We start from the raw sequence: 17,254 nt of genomic DNA on the forward strand, positions 1-17,254 counted from the left end.
TTTTGTTTTGAGTTTTATTTTTATTTTTATTTTTTAAGTGTTTGTATTGATGGTTTGTTATTGCCTCTGTGGGCTTGGCCTCTTGTAAGCGCACCGAGTCCCTTGGGGAGATGGTAGTGGGGTACAAATAAAGTTGTTATTGTTATTATTATTATTATTATGCATTTTGTTGTGTTTAATTTTTTGTTGTTTTGTGTCTCATTTTGCTGTATTAATTTTGGGTTTGGCCTCATGTTAGCCGCCCCGAGTCCACTTTGGGGAGATGGTGGCGGGATATAAAGTTTATTATATTAGGTTCTTGTGGGTTATTCCGGGCTATATGGCCATGTTCTAGAGGCATTTCTCCTGACGTTTCGCCTGCATCTATGGCAAGCATCCTCAGAGGGGAGGTCTGTTGGAACTGGGGAAAAGGGGGTTTATATATCTGTGGAATGACTAAGGTGAGACAAAGGACTTTCGTCAGTTGGGCAAGGTGTGAATATTTCAACTGACCACCTTGATTAGCATACAATGGGCTGACTGTGCCTGGAGCAAACTCTTCTTGAAAGGTAATTAGATGTCCCTGCCTGTTTCCTCTCTGCTGTTTTTGCTGTTGCAATTTTAGAATTTTTTAATACTGGTAGCCAGATCTTGTTCATTTTCATGGTTTCCCCCTTTCTGTTGAAATTGTCCACATGTTTGTGTATTTCAATGGCTTCTCTGTGTCTTTATTATATTACTAGCGGTCCACTGCCACGCGTTGCTGTGGCCCAGTCTGGTGATATGGAAAATAAAGTAATTAGAAAGTGTTGGCTTCTAATATATGTAATGTCTTCATGTCTGTGGGTAAACAGTATTTCTTGATGTTTCTTTGACAGTGTTGACGTAGAGGTTGTCTGGTTTGCCTACTCTGGAACAGGCAACATATAATTGTCCATCTTTAGGAGTCCCTTTCAAATCTATAATACTTTATCTCTCTGTGTGTGAATCATATATATCTATATGGCTGGATGGCTCTCTGTCAGGAGGGCTTTGATTACGTTTTCTTGCCCTGGGGAAGGGAGTTGAACTGGAAGGCCTTAAGTATTTTCTGTCGGTCATGGGGGTTCTGTGTGGGAAGTTTGTCCCAGTTCTGTCATTCGTGGGGTTCATTCAGAATAGTCTTTGATTGTAGGTGACTATAAATCCCAGTAACTACAACTCCCAAATGCCAAGGTCTATTTCGCCCAAACTCCATCTGTGTTCATATTTGGGCATACGGAATATTTGTGCCAATAAATTTGGTCCAGATCCATCATTGTTTGAGTCCACAGTGCTCTCTGGATGTAGGTGAACTACAACTCCCAAAGGTCAATGTTCAAGGTCAATGCCCCCTAAATGTTGCTAGTATTTTCTGTTGGTCATGGGAGGCCTGTGTGCCAAGTTTGGTTCAATTCCATCGTTGGTGGAGTTCAGAATACTCTTTGATTATAGGTGAACTATAAATCCCAGCAACTACAACTCCCAAATGACAAAATCATAATTTTTTGAGTGATAGTCACTCCTTGTGTAGTGAGATGTTTTGTTGCCAAACTTGGTGTGATTTCGTTCATTGGTTCTTTTGTTTTTAAGGTACTCATTATGCACAGCGCATATATATATATATATATATATATATATATATATATATATATATATAATTATTATAATTATTATTATTACCTGGCACCGCTGGGTCCCCAAGCTAGTGTCTTATAAAACAAGGAGGAAGATGTCTACCGAGGATGTCAGCTAGTTCCTACCCCTCTGCTGTGAGCAAACACAACCCCAATGAACCCCCTTCCTTGCCTTTCATTGGGGCGATATAAGCCGGGCAGGGTTTCTCAGCCAAGGGCAACAGGGATTCGGGGTCCTTGATCCTGGCGTGATAGGCGTAATCCGGCTTCACGGGAACAGGAGGGAAAACCTGGGAAATGTGCACAGAGGAAAGAAACGGTCAAGGCAATGCACCCTCAGATTAGTCCTACCAACGCAAGAGAAGCCACGCTGACCATAAAACTGATTCCAAACTTGTGAAGTCCGCTTTATGCTAATACCTTGATTAGTTCATTAAAACTGCACAACAGGCAAAGAATACACATAGCCGTGGAAAGAAGAAGAAGATTTTGCAATTAGACATCTACATATTGACTTCGGATGTTCCATATTATTCCAAACATTATTATTCCTGACTTGGCCACGGTAGTCCACGCTCTGGTTACATCCCGTCTTGACTACTGCAACGCTCTCTACGTGGGGTTGCCCTTGAAGACGGCTCGGAAGCTCCAATAAGTCCAACGGGCGGCAGCCATGATACTAACGGGAGCGGAGCGCAGGGAGCATACAACTCCTCTGCTGCACCATCTCCACTGGCTGCCGATCTGCTACCGGGCCCAATTCAAGGTGCTGGCGTTGGCCTTTAAAGCCCTAAACGGTTCTGGCCCAACTTACCTATCCGAACGTATCTCGGCCTATCAGCCCACCAGAACCCTAAGATCGTCTGGGGAGGCTCTGCTCTCCATCCTGCCTGCTTCACAGGTGCGGCTTGCAGGAATGAGAGACAGGGCCTTTTCTGTGGTGGCCCCTCGGCTTTGGAACGCCCTCCCCATAGAGGTAAGATCAGCCCCCTCGCTGATGGTGTTTCGGAAAAGATTGAAGACATGGATGTTCAAACAAGCATTCGGTTAATCCGGTGCAAAGAAATTGATGATTAAGGACTGGTAATCATGGACGATGAAATTGGACTACGATTCTAGTTAAGAGATGCATTGGATTGATTGTATTGGTGGCCCAATACTATGTATTGTATGTTGTTTTTATGCTTTTTATACTGAATATTGTTGATTGTTTGTAGAGTTGTAAACCGCGTTGAGTCGCCAATTTTGGCTGAGCAACGGCGATATACAAGCGCAGTAATAAATAAATAAATAAATAAATAAATTATCTGAAATCCTTGCAGACCGCCAATTCTCTCACACCAGGAGTCACTCCTGATGACAAAAAAAATCTGAAATCAATAGGTGGATATCTGACTCCAAAGTCATTATGCTACTTTTCAACATCTCCACCTGATGGAGAAAATATTATGTTCGATTATGTGCTGTTGAATAAAGGTATTGCCACAATATGGGGTTCTGTAATCTTGGGATCTCGATGTTCAAACAACAGAAACAGTAAAATATTTTCTCCAACTTGGGTCATTAGATTATTAGAATAGTTGTTCTCTAGACATTCATATGATGATGATATGTGTGTATATGCACACATTTATGCAAACTGTCCCAGTAGCTTGTTATGTTTAACTGTATTGCATTTCTCTTGATACGACATGACGCTGTGATATCTACAGAAGTAAAATATGTAGCACGCTCCTACTTGAAGTGACTGGATTGACCTTGAAGGAGCTGGGGGTGGTGACGGCCGACAGGGAGATCTGGCATGGGCTGGTCCATGAAGTCATGAAGAGTTGGAAATGATTGAACGAATGAACAACAACAGCTCCTATATTTTCAGGACTGTGGTGCAGCTGGCTGGGAGTCAGCTGCATTAAGATCACTACTGACTGAAAAGTCATGAGTTCGAAGCCAGCCCAGGACGGAGTGAGCTTCCGACCATTTGTGCAGCTTGCTGTCGACCTTTGCAGCCCGAAAGACAGTTACATCTGTCAAGTAGGAAATTTAGGTACCGCTTATGCAGGGAGGCTAATTTAACTCATTTATGATGCCATAAAATCTCCAGCAAGCATGTAAAAGAATGGGGAAGTACTCCATCAGTGTCACAAATGGATGGTGAAGCGACAGCTCCCCTGGTGGCCAGAATACCCTCATGACGCTGGAATGTTAAATAAATATGATGATGATATGTGTGTATATGCACACGTTTATGCAAACTGTCCCAGTAGCTTGTTATGTTTAACTGTATTGCATTTCTCTTGATACGACATGACGCTGTGATATCTACAGAAGTAAAATATGTAGCACGCTCCTACTTGAAGTGACTGGATTGACCATGAAGGAGCTGGGGGTGGTGACGGCCGACAGGGAGCTCTGGCGTGGGCTGGTCCATGAAGTCACGAAGAGTTGGAAATGACTGAACGAATGAACAACACCGTAGAAGCAAAGCACCAGCGCTGCCTAGTTTTCACCAGCAGAAGTTTAGTTTTGCAAGTACTTTAGAACCATGGATTGCACATGCCTAACACGAGGAAGCCTCTCACAGGATGGTAACACATCCAGACATCCCCTAGGCAACGTCTCTGCTAATTCTCTCACACCAGAAGCGACTTGAAGTTTCTCAAGTCGCCTCTGAAATGATTGAAAGAAAAGCATTATGAGGGGTGGAGGGAATGGATTATTATGAATTCAAAATACTTGTCTGGAGATGTTTTCCAAATTTAGGGCCAATCTGTTCTGTTTGCAAACACGTAAAAAGGCAAGAAACAGCAGGTTTGAAACAGCTAAAAATAGTCAGTTCATGTCTTGTTCGTTTTGCATCGTGGTTCATTTCAAGGAACCTGTCCCTACAGGTTTGTTTGCAGGGAAAAGGATTCTCACCTTGGGCGTGGGAAATCCTGGCCCAGGCACGGGCAAACTTTGGCCCTCCCTCCAGGTGTTTTGGACTTCAACTCCCACAATTCCTAACAGCCAATAGGCTGTTAGGAATTGTGGGAGCTGAAGTCCAAAACACCTGGAGGGAGTGTGAAAGTTGGCTTAGTCCTGCCCTGGCTGGAGACCCAAACAAATCCAGGTTGCAGAAGAGAACGCATTGAATCATAGAATCATAGAATCATAGAATCAAAGAGTTGGAAGAGACCTCATGGGCCATCCAGTCCAACCCCATTCTGCCAAGAAGCAGGAATATTGCATTCAAATCACCCCTGACAGATGGCCATCCAGCCTCTGCTTAAAAGCTTCCAAAGAAGGAGCCTCCACCACACTCCGGGGCAGAGAGTTCCACTGCTGAACGGCTCTCACAGTCAGGAAGTTCTTCCTAATGTTCAGATGGAATCTCCTCTCTTGTAGTTTGAAGCCATTGTTCCATTGCGTCCTAGTCTCCAAGGAAACAGAAAACAAGCTTGCTCCCTCCTCCCTGTGGCTTCCTCTCACATATTGATACATGGCTATCATATCTCCTCTCAGCCTTCTCTTCTTCAGGCTAAACATGCCCAGTTCCCTAAGCCGCTCCTCATAGGGCTTGCATTGGAACAACTCAGTGCCGAAAACAGTGCTGGCATGTGGAATTCCTGGCAACTTCAACTACAGGGATCAAATAATCTTTGAGTTGGGAAAGACCCCAAGGGTTGTAAGTCCTGCCAGGCAGGAAGACACAATCCAAGCCCTCCTGACAGATGGCCATCCAGCCTCTGCTTAAACATACGCAGTGGTTCTCAACCTTCCTAATGCCGCGACCCCTTGATACAGTTCCTCATGTTGTGGTGACCCCCAACCATAAAATTATTTTCGCTGCTACTTCATAACTGTAATTTTGCCACTGTTATGAATCGTAATGTAAATATCCGATATACAGAATGTATTTTCATTCACTGGACTAAGTTTGGCACAAATACCCAATATGCCCAAATTGGAATACTAGTGGGGTTGGAGAAAGGGACTGGTTTTATCATTTGAGAGTTGTACTTACTGGGATTTATAGTTCATCTACAATAAAAAAACATTCTGATCTCCATCAATGATGGAACTGAACCAATCTTGGCACACAGGACACCCATGACCATCAGAAAACACTAGCAGGGTTTGGTGGGCATGGATCTTGAGTTTGGGAGTTGTAGTTCATCTACATCTGTGGACTCAACCAATGTTGGATCAGGACCAAATTTAGCACAAATATGCAATATGCCCAAATGTGAAATGGAATTGAACCAAACATGGAACACAGAACTCCCATGACCAACAGAAAACACTGGATGGGACTGGTGGATATTGACCTTGAATTTGGGAGCTGTAGTTCACCTACATCCAGAGCGCACTGTGGACTCAAACAATGAGGGATCTGGACCAAACTTGGTACGAATCCTCAATATGCCCAAATATGAGCACAAAAAGAGTTTGGGGAAAATAGACCTTGGCATTTGGGAGTTGTAGTTGCTGGGATTTATAGTTCACCTACAATCAAAGAGCATTCTGAACCACACCAACAATAGAATTGGACATAACTTTCCACACGTAACCCAGGTGACCAAGAGAAAATACTGTGTTTTCTGATGGTCTTCAGTGACCCCTCAGACACCCTCTCGCGACCCCTCCAGGGGTCCCGACCCCCAGGTTGAGAAATACTGATCCAGAGGAAACTCCTCCGGACTCCCAGGTAGACGTGTGTTCCGTTGCTGAACCATCAGGAGGTTATTCCCAATATTTAGGCAAATCCCTTTTCCCTAATCTCTTTTCCTCTACAGTGTGAGCTACTTTCAAATATGTAAACATATGTCATCAGTTGGGGACCCCTCCCCCCAGTACCAACTTCTGCTCTGGGCCAGAGTGAAGGGGGGGGGGGAGGCAGGGGACAGTTCCATCTTGTCTCCTGTGCTATGCTAATAATATAATATAACGTTTAAAGTTTATAATATTAATTTATAATACATTATAATGTAATACAATATAATACTAATAATAATAATATATAATTATATGTTTTAAATTACATGTAATATTACTAATAATATTACAATATAATGGTATAGTACAATATAGTAGTACTGATATTGTATTATCAGTATTATATATTACTACTAGCTGTCCCCTGCCACACGTTGCTGTGGCCCAGACTGTTGATCTGGAAAATAAAGTAATGAGAAATTGTTGGTTTCTAATATACGTAATTCCTTTCTGCTTCTGGGTAAACAGTATTTCTTGCTGTTACTTTGTCAGTGTTGATGTGGAGATTGTCTGGTTTGCCCACCCTGGAACATGCAAGATATTGTCCTTCTTAAGGGTCCCTTTCAGATCTATGATACTATATCTGTGTGTGTGTTAATAATATCTGTCTGTCTGTCTGTCTGTCTGTCTGTCTATCTATCTATCTATCTATCTATCTATCTATCTATGGCTGGATGGCTTTTTGTCAGGACAACTTTGATGACATTTTCTTTCCCTGATGAAGGGAGTTGGATTGGATGGCCTGAAGTATTTTCTGTTGGTCATGAGGGTTCTGTGTGGGAAGTTTGCCCCAATTGTGTCGTTCGTGAGGTTCAGAATGCTCTTTGATTGTAGGTGAACTGTGAATCCCAGTGATTACAACTCCCAAATGTCAAGGTCTATTTCCCCCCAACTCCACCAGTGTTCATATTTGGGAGTATTGAGTGCTTGTGCCAAGTTTGGTCCAGATCCATCATTGTTTGACTGCACAGTGCTCTCTGGATGTTGGTGAACTACAACTCCCAAACTCAAGGTCAATGCTCACCAAACCTTTCCAATATTTTCTGATGGTCATGGGAGTTCTGTGTGCCAAGTTTGGTTCAATTCCATCGTTGATGGAGTTCAGAATGCTCTTTGATTGTAGGTGAACTATAAATCCCACAACTACAACTCCCAAATGACAAATCTTAATTTTTTTTTAGTGGTGGTCACTCCTTGTGTTGTGAGACATTTTGTTACCAAATTTGGTGTGATTTCGTTCATTGGTTCTTTTGTTTTTAAGGTACTAATTATGCACAGAGCATTTATATATAGATAGATAATTACTACTAGAATCACATTGTATTGTATGTATATATATCAGGGGTCCCCAAACTTTTTAAACCGGGGGCCAGTTTACTGTCCCTCAGACCGATGGAGGGCCGGACTATAGTTTTTTTAAAAAACTCAATTAAAAAATTCCTATGCACATTGCACATATCTTATTTTGCTGTGTGGAAGGACCCTTAGAGGGGGTTCTTCCTAGCCCTCTTTAGGCAGTAATTCCAGGAGCAGAGAATGGGAAATCTTCCTATTTCTAGTCTGAACAAAATCTAAAATTATAACTGTAAATAAAGAACAACGCTCAATCACAGGGGAACTCCAGACAAGAAACAATCAGGGCCAGCTAATCACCTCTCAACAAAGGATTCTCCCTAAAAACTGTCAGGCTATGAAATGGCAATCAAGATGGCCAATTGAAACATTCATACCTACCTCCAACAGACAAGAGTTCTTTCTCCCACCCTGGATCTTCCAAGATTTTCCTGGTTAAAGGTTTTCCTCTGACATGAAGTCCAGTCGTGTCTGACTCTGGGGTGTGGTACTCATCTGGATTTCTAAGTCGAAGAGCCAGCGTTGTCCATATACACCTCCAAGGTCATGTGGCCAGCATGACTGCATGGAGCACCAGGGCAGCCTCCCTTGGACAGCGTGAGCCTGCCAAGGGAGGAGCAGGCCCACGCGGCTTACTTGCGAGTAAAGCACCTCACGAGGTGCTTTACACGCAAGTAAGCCGCGCGGGCCTGCTCCTCCCTTGGCTGGCTCAGGCTGTCCATCAGGCCCGATGGACAGCGTGAGCCTGCCAAGGAAGGAGCAGGCCCGCGCGGCTTACTTGCGAGTAAGGGAGGCTGCTCCGCGTGGTCTACTTGCGTGTAAAGCGCCTCGCGAGGTGCTTTACGCGCAAGTAGACCACGCGGAGCAGCCTCCCTTGGCTGGCTCAGGCTCCCTTGCCTGGCTCAGGCCCGATGCACAGCGCGAGCCTGCCAAGGGAGGAGCAGGCCCGCGCGGCTTACTTGCGAGTAAAGCACCTCGCGAGGTGCTTTACACGCAAGTAGACCACGCAGAGCAGCCTCCCTTGGCTGGCTCAGGCTTTCCATCAGGCCCGATGGACAACGTGAGCCTGCCAAGGGAGGCTGCTCCGCGTGGTCTACTTGCGTGGTCTACCATGCGTGGTCTACCATGCGGAGCAGCCTCCCTTGGCTGGCTCACGCTGTCCATCGGGCCTAACAGATAGCGTGAGCCAGCCAAAGGAGGGGCACTGTGTGGGGGGGGGGGGGGCGCTCCTCCTCCGCGGGCCGGATCAGGGCCCTTGGCGGGCCGGAAGTGGCCCGCGGGCCGTAGTTTGGGGACCCCTGATATATATGCTGTAAGCCGCTCTGAGTCCCCTTCGGGGTGAGAAGGGCAGCATATAAATGCCATAAACAAATAAATAAATAAACTTGGCTCTCATGTCCTCTTCTCTAAGTCTTCTTTTCTCCAAGCTAAACATCTCCATCTCCCTCAGAGGGATTCGTAGTTTCCAGACTTTTCTCCATTTTGCTTGACTTCCTAGGTGGTTCCCAACCTATGAGCCGTGGCCCACTGGTGGGCCATGAGACTTAAATAAGGTCTGCGACTCTAGATTATTAAACATGGCTTCTCCCACATGTGTTCCAAGATGGCATCTTCATTTGACCCCAAGTGACCAGTCTCCATCTCCACTCCACCTGCATTTCTGTCACTCACGTCTGTGTATCGCAGTGCCGGGTGGGCCCCCTGGACCGACGTCACCGTGAGCGGAAGCCCCTCCAGATTCCACAGTTTGCGGCTCAAGTCATCGTAGGAGCGGATGAGGTTCACCATGGCCTCCTCGCCAGTTCCAGAAGGCTGCAGAAGAGAAAGACAACCATAAAAGGTGAGAACATGAAGGAATCCAGCAGTGGAGCATCACACAACTCTAAACAGTCCCAATTTCAGGACCAAGCATAGATGGACCTAGAGAACAGGGAGCTCTCCAAGGAAAGTTAGCTTTCATCTCTTCTCTCAACCTTCTTTTCTCCAAGCTAAACATCCTCAGCTTACTCAGGGGGATTTATAGTTTCCAAATGTTTGATCATTTTGGTTGACTTCCTCTGGACTGGCCAATATTCATGTCTTGAATTGCTTTGCCCAAAACTGGACACAGGGTTATTATTCCAGGTGAGATCTGACCAAAGCAGAATGGAGCGGGACTAGGATTTAGTTCATTTTTGACACTATTGATGTGCCTAGAATCACATTGGCTTTCTTAGCTGCTGCATCACACTGTTGGCACATGTTCAACTTGTAGCCTACTAAACAGGGGCTTTGATGTTGGTCAAGATGTTGTTTTTTATATAACAAATATCCAAATTGCAATGTGGGTTGCCTTCCTCCCTGAAGGAAATGAGGAGGCAAGAATGGTGGGTGGGAGTATTCCTCAGGAGGTAAAATGGCAGGAATGAGGCAAAAATATCTTTACTAATAATATTGTGTATACATATAATGGTATAATGTAATACAATACTAGTAATAATAATACAATATTATAATTATATATTTATATTACATGTAATATTACTAATAATATTACAATACAATGGTATAGTGCAATGTAGTAATATAAAATACTGATATTGTACTATGCTAATAATATAATATATTGTATGTATATATATATATCTTGTAAGCCGAGGACAGAAGGGGGTTGAACTGGATGGCCATTGAGGAGTTTGATGATACTATAGCCTTATTTCTCCATGAACCTGCTAATGTTTATGAGGTTGGATGGCCATAATACTGTGTTTTACTAATAACATAATATAATAATTGTATATACATATAATATTTATATTATAATACAATACAATATAATACTAGTAATATTAATACAATATTATAATTATATATTTATATTACATGTAATATTACTAAGAATATTACAATATAATGGTATAGTGCAATATAGTAATATATAATACTGATATTGTACTATGCTAATAATATAATATATTGTGTGTGTGTGTGTGTATGTATGTGTGTGTGTATGTATGTATGTGTGTGTGTATGTATGTATGTGTGTGTGTGTGTGTGTGTGTGTGTGTATATATATATATATATATATATATATATATCTATCTATCTTGTAAGCCACTCTGAGTCCCCTTCGGGGTGAGAAGGGCAGCTTGGAAATGTTGTAAATAAATAAATAATAAATAAAGCTTCCTAGAGTCCTTCCACTTGGACTGTTTCCAAGCCAGATGTCCTATATATGTGCATTTCATTTTTTTTTCATGCCTAAGTGTTCGACGGGATTACACTCCCCCTGAAGACGCAGGTTCGCAGCTTGGAAGTGATCCTGGACTCATCGCTGAGCCTGGAAGCCCAGGTCTCGGCGGTGGCCAGGGGAGCTTTTGCACAATTAAAACCTGTGCGCCAGCTGCGCCTGTACCTTGGGAAGTCTGACTTGGCCACGGTGGTCGACACTCTTGTTACATCCCGAATAGACTATTGCAACACGCTCTATGTGGGGTTGCCTTTGAAGACTGTTCGGAAACTTCAATTAGTCCAACGAGCGGCAGCTAGTCTACTCACCGGAGCGTCATACAGGGAACATATCACCCCTCTGTTATGTCAGCTCCACTGACTGCTGATTGTTTATAAAGCTATTGTCCTCCCAACCCTGCTATATGCCTGCGAAACGTGGACAGTCTACAGACGTCACATGCAACTCCTGGAATGATTCCATCACAGTTGACTCCTGAAAATCCTGCAAATCTCTTGGGAAGTCAGCGGACAAATGTCAGCGTGCTGGAAGAAGCAAAGACCATCAGCATTGAAGCGATGCTCCTGCATCATCAACTCCGCTGGACTGAATGCCACATTGTCCAGATGCCCGATCGCCGTCTCCCAAAGCAGTTACTCTGCTCTCAACTCAAGAATGGAAAATGTAACATTGGTGGACAGCAAAAGAGATTGAAAGATGGGCTTAAAGCCAACCTTAAAAACTGGCATTGACACTAAGAGCTGGGAAGCCTTGGCCCTTGAGCACTCTAAATGGAGGTCAGCTGTGACCAGCAGTGCTGCGGAATCCAAAGAGGCACGAATGGAGGGTGGTAGAGAGAAACGTATCAAGAGGAAGAAGGTACCGGGACCGCCTTCCACCTGGAAACTGATATCCTCACTGCGGGAGAACATGTGGATCAAGAATAGGGGGCTCCACGGTCACCTACGTATCCACCACCAAGACACAGTACTTGGAGGGCCATCATACTAAGAGAACGAGGGATCACCTAAGTATGTAAGTAAAGTATTTTTAATCATAACAAAAGATAATTTTGCAAAGCCAAGCAGACTACCAGGATCTATCTTTTAAATAAAAAATAACAATACACAGCATGCATCTGCAATTTTCCCCAGCTGACAAATAAACAAGTGTCAATCAGTTAGAAGATTAAGACATTTTTGTCTGACTAACACAAGAGAACAGCCTGAAACATAAATCTCCTATCTGACAGGTGTCAGAGGAAGAAAAGGCTCTGCTTTCTATACAGATGTGTCATCAGACAAAGCGAAAGGCTAGTGGAAGGGACAGAAATCATCCGATGCATGTTCCATGTGCTTCCAGGAATAGAAGCCAAGGGAGAGGCTCCTAGAAAAAGAGCAAAACAGATGCAAAGCAAAACAAATCGTGGGTGAAGGGCGCCACCTCTAGACCAGCCTCGTCCATTATTCTCAATAGCTTTGCACCAGCAAAAATTGGATTATAATCCAGGCCAGACATGGGCCAACTTGGGCCCTCCCTCCAGTTGTTTTGGACTTCAACTCCCACAACTCCTCATGCACCCAAATATTTTCCCTCCTTGGAGAAGCAGCTGTTAGGCCAGACCCTGCTTTCCTGCAGCCTGTCAACGCACAGTTCCAAAACTTCCATAATGCCATAACTTCACAATGCCAAAATTTCTTTCCCTAAGAACAATGCCAAGGACCAGATCTTTGTTTTCCATACAGCAGAACCTGACTCCCTGCACAAAATATAAGACTCCAGAAGCACTTCTTCCTTTTCCTTTGAGAAAAGAGCCCCAAAGTGACCATAGAATCATAGAATCAAAGAGTTGGAAGAGACCTCCTGGGCCATCCAGTCCAACCCCCTCCCAAGAAGCAGGAATGTTGCATTCAAATCACCCCTGACAGATGGCCATCCAGCCTCTGTTTAAAAGCTTCCAAAGAAGGAGCCTCCACCACACTCCATGGCAGAGAGTTCCACTGCTGAACAGCTCTCACAGTCAGGAACTTCTTCCTCGCGTTGAGATGGAATCTCCTCTCCTGTAGTTTGAAGCCATTGTTCTGCGTCCTAGTCTCCAAGGAAGCAGAAAACAAGCTGGCTCCCTCCTCCTCCCTGTGGCTTCCTCTCACATATTTATACATGGCTATCATATCTCCTCTCAGCCTTCTCTTCTTCAGGCTAAACATGCTCAGCTCCTTAAGCCGCTCCTCATAGGGCTTGTTCTCCAGACCCTTGATCATTTTAGTCACCTTCCTCTGGACACATTCCAGCTTAGTGTCAATTATCTCTCTTGAATTGTGGTGCCCAGACTGCTCCCTTGCAGATCTGCCACTCAATGATACACTATCTGCATTGCGGGTGGAACAAACTCCTCAGGTCTGCCACACTTTGAGCATTATTAGATTGAGTCTTTTATAGGAATCGTCTGCTGATGTTGTCCCAAAGTTGTAAATTAATGATAGACATTTTCCATCCTGGATCCATCTGAGTTTCCTGGCCAGATGTTAATCTTCTTGATTAGCGTTGATCTTATGTTGACATCCTTCTTAACATTGTAAACATTTCTGTTATCACTGTCCCAATACTTAACAGAGTTTACTTTTCGGTTCTTATTAGCAACTTTTTATTACAGTCCAACAAGCAGGTAGTAAGTCATTGCAGGCCTTAATATTACACTGCTGACTCCAAAATTATTAACTCCATTCCCACACATCATTATTGAATCCACATTTATCAAATCTGCACATTGAATTTCTTATTAAAGAGAGAGGTTATGATTTTCCAAAGCATTTAGATCTGGGTCTCATCTCCAAAATATTTCATTATACCTGTATATGCAAATACAGGGTTTTTAAAAAAAATGGAAACAAAAAGTCAAACCATTTCTGGTTTCAAGCATGGGCATAATTTGAGTCTGTCTATGTAAGGATTGATAATATTGTGGAATGACTTTTTTAAAAAAAATCTAAAAGCATTAAGCCACATGGAGAAGGGAGCAAGCTTGTTTTCTGCTTCCCTGGAGATTAGGATGCAATGGGACAATGGCTTCAAACTACAAGAGAGGAGATTCCATCTGAACATGAGGAAGAACTTCCTGACTGTGAGAGCCGTTCAGCAGTGGAACTCTCTGCCCCGGAGTGTGGTGGAGGCTCCTTCTTTGGAAGCTTTTAAACAGAGGCTGGATGGCCATCTGTCAGGGGTGATTTGAATGCAATATTCCTGCTTCTTGGCAGAATGGGGTTGGACTGGATGGCCCAGGAGGTCTCTTCCAACTCTTTGATTCTATGATCACTCAAAATATGAGCATTTTTTGCAAATCAGCATTAAAACAAATTCCAAAATGATTGTCGAATTTGTCAATTAATTAATTCAGGAATCTGAAAAAGTGGGAGGAAAGAGGAAGGCAGGAAGGTCTTACCTCTCGTCCCATTTTGATCACAGACTCTAGCAGGGCTCCTGTGTAGCAGATGGAAGAATCCGGAATGTCCATGTGTCTGCAGGGACAGAAAAAAACAAATTGAGAGAAATTACAAAACAGGAACAAATATCCTTAATTATGATTGGCTTCCTTCCTCTCCCATTTTCTTTTACTCTTTTTAACTTGTCAAGAAAAGTGTGACACAGTGCCCAATGAAGCCTTAGTGTATTGCTGAAGGCCTTCATGGCCAGAATTACTGGGTTGATGTGAGTTTTCCAGGCTGCTTGGCCATGTTCCAGAAGCATTGGCTCCTGATGTTCCACCTGCATCTATGGCAGGCATCCTCAGAGGTTGTGAGGTCTGTCGGAAACTAGGAAAATGTTTTTATTTGGTTTTTTATTTTCCTCTGGGTGGATCATTATCTTTACTCTCGTGGCTTGTTCTTGGTCTTGCAGCTCTTCTGATGTCTGAGGTGGAGTCTCCATTGGCCTGTAGTATCTACAGGCCAATGGATACTCCACCTCAGACATCAGAAGAGTAAAGATGATGATCCACCCAGAGGAAAAGTGTTTCTTGCCATACATCAAGGGAACCACTGACCGCAGAGGGAAGCTGATGAGGAAAAACAACATACAAACCACCTACAGAAAATCCACCAAATGCTCCATTCAGCAAAGGACAAGGGGGATCCTCTCACTTCTGCAGGAGTCTACTGTATGCCATGCAGCTATGGACAAGTCTACATAGGGACCACCAAACGCAGCAGCATTGGCCAAACACGAATCAAGGAACATGAAAGGCACTGCAGACTCCTTCAACCAGAGAGGTCAGCCATAGCAGAGCCCCCGATGAACCAACCTGGACACAGCATATTATCTGAGAATACAGAAATGCTGGACCACTCTCACAACCACCATGTCAGGCTACACAGAGAAGCCACAAGCATGTGGACAATTTCAACAGAAAGGAAGAAACCATGAAAATGAACAAAATCTGGCTACCAGTATTAAAAAACTCTAAAATTACAACAGCACAACAACAGAGAGGAAACAAACAAGGACATCTAATCACCTCTCAACAAAAGTTTGCTCTAGGCACTGTCAGGCCATTATATGCTAATCAAGGTGGTCAGTTGAAACATTCACACCTAGCTGCAGCAGACAAGAGTCCTTTGTCTCACCCTGGTCATTCCACAGATATATAAACCCTTTTTCCTAGTTCCAACAGACCTCACTGCCTCTGAGGATGCTTGCTATAGATGCAGGCAAAACGTCAGGAAAAAATGCCTCTAGAACCTACAACAACCCATTATTATTATTATTATTATTATTATTTTAAATCTCTCTAAAAGGACATTATGTGACTTAATGCAACTGTTCACATGATGATACGTATGTTGTTCCTACTTGTTCTTTATTGATTATCTGTGTGGCATGTTTACTTTCTCTGGCAAGACTATGTGTGGACTGATCAAAGGTGAACTATGCATGATTTTACATTATGCCACAAAATACATCCTGTGCCAGATGGCAATCATTAAACATAGATAGATAGATATAGATATAGATATAGATATGCTGTATCCACATATTGAGCCCAAAAAATGTTGGAAACTGCTAGCTTTTGCAGTCATGTCCAGTTCTGTGATTCCATGATGGTTTAGTGTAACTCAAGCTCCATAACATGTTGGATTGCAACCATGTTCCTTCTTCCATCAATGATGGATCATTCCCACTTCTATTCTTCCCATGAGCACAAAAAAGAGCTGCCATTATGCTACTCACAACTGTAAGAGGTGGCAAATGATCTGCTCCGGAATGAGGCGTTTCTGGCTCACATTTGGCGCATCCCACAGAACGGCTTCGCAGATGGCCCCGTCTTGGAAACGCCGCAGCTCTGAGCGCTGCCCCCAAAACTGCCGGAACTCCATTGCCTGCAGAAAGAGCCATCAGAGGACGGTCAAGTAGAGAAATTCAACCATCCAAATGCAATTATAATTTTCCCCATCCTACCACCCCCATTCCTATTCCCACCCGCGAACCACACCCAAGACTTCCAATATCACACTACATGGAACTAGTATCTAATAAAACTCTATCCTAATAAAGCTCCCATTTGGCTTTTCAAAATCTATTTTTGTCTTCTTTTTCAAATGCCCAAAGGCCAATCTCCATTTTTTAGTGAGCTCTTCTTTGTTTCATTCTCTGATGTCATTGGAGACCTTGGCCATTGGGATATACCTTATATTCTTGAGGATAAGCTGAGTTTTTCAGCCCTTTTTTAAGGCTGAAAAAGGCCCCCTTGGCTTATACTCAAGTCAAACTTATTTATTAATTTACTCTTTTACTAGCCATCCCCTGCCACGCATTGCTGTGGCCCAGTCTGTGTATATGTGCTTTGCGTGTATATATATTTGGATCTCCGTCTTCGCTGGGTTCACCCTCAACCTGCTGGCACGCAAACATCCAGTCACGGCCTCAAGGCACTGATGGAAATTTTCGGGTACAGAGTCCGGCCGGCCCTCCATCCTCAGAATGAGCTGAGTGTCATCAGCTTACTGGTGGCACTCAAGCCCAAAGCTCCGCACCAGTCGGGCAAGCGGTCGCATATAGATGTTAAATAATAGAGGAGAAAGAATCATAGAATCATAGAATCAAAGAGTTGGAAGAGACCTCATGGGCCATCCAGTCCAACCCCCTGCCAAGAAGCAGGAATATTGCATTCAAATCACCCCTGACAGATGGCCATCCAGCCTCTGTTTAAAAGCTTCCAAGGAAGGAGCCTCCACCACACTCCGGGGCAGAGAGTTCCACTGCTGAACGGCTCTCACAGTCAGGAAGTTCTTCCTAATGTTCAGATGGAATC

General features: G+C 43.7%; 1 protein-coding gene across 2 annotated transcripts in view; it reads right to left on the reverse strand.

Annotated features, from left to right (window-relative positions):
- NOL6 (nucleolar protein 6) overlaps positions 1-17,254 on the reverse strand; it is a 105,068-nt gene that overhangs the window by 59,802 nt on the left and 28,012 nt on the right. For both annotated transcript variants that reach the window (XM_067464679.1, XM_067464678.1), the window contains exons 14-17: positions 16,174-16,322; positions 14,390-14,465; positions 9,414-9,554; positions 1,807-1,924 (exon numbers count right to left, since the gene is read on the reverse strand). In XM_067464679.1, coding sequence (XP_067320780.1) covers positions 1,807-1,924; positions 9,414-9,554; positions 14,390-14,465; positions 16,174-16,322 — 484 coding nt within the window. The remainder of the gene's footprint in view (positions 1-1,806; positions 1,925-9,413; positions 9,555-14,389; positions 14,466-16,173; positions 16,323-17,254) is intronic.

The sequence above is a fragment of the Anolis sagrei genome, chromosome 2, assembly GCF_037176765.1.
Source record: "Anolis sagrei isolate rAnoSag1 chromosome 2, rAnoSag1.mat, whole genome shotgun sequence".
Classification (NCBI taxonomy): Eukaryota; Metazoa; Chordata; class Lepidosauria; order Squamata; family Dactyloidae; genus Anolis; species Anolis sagrei.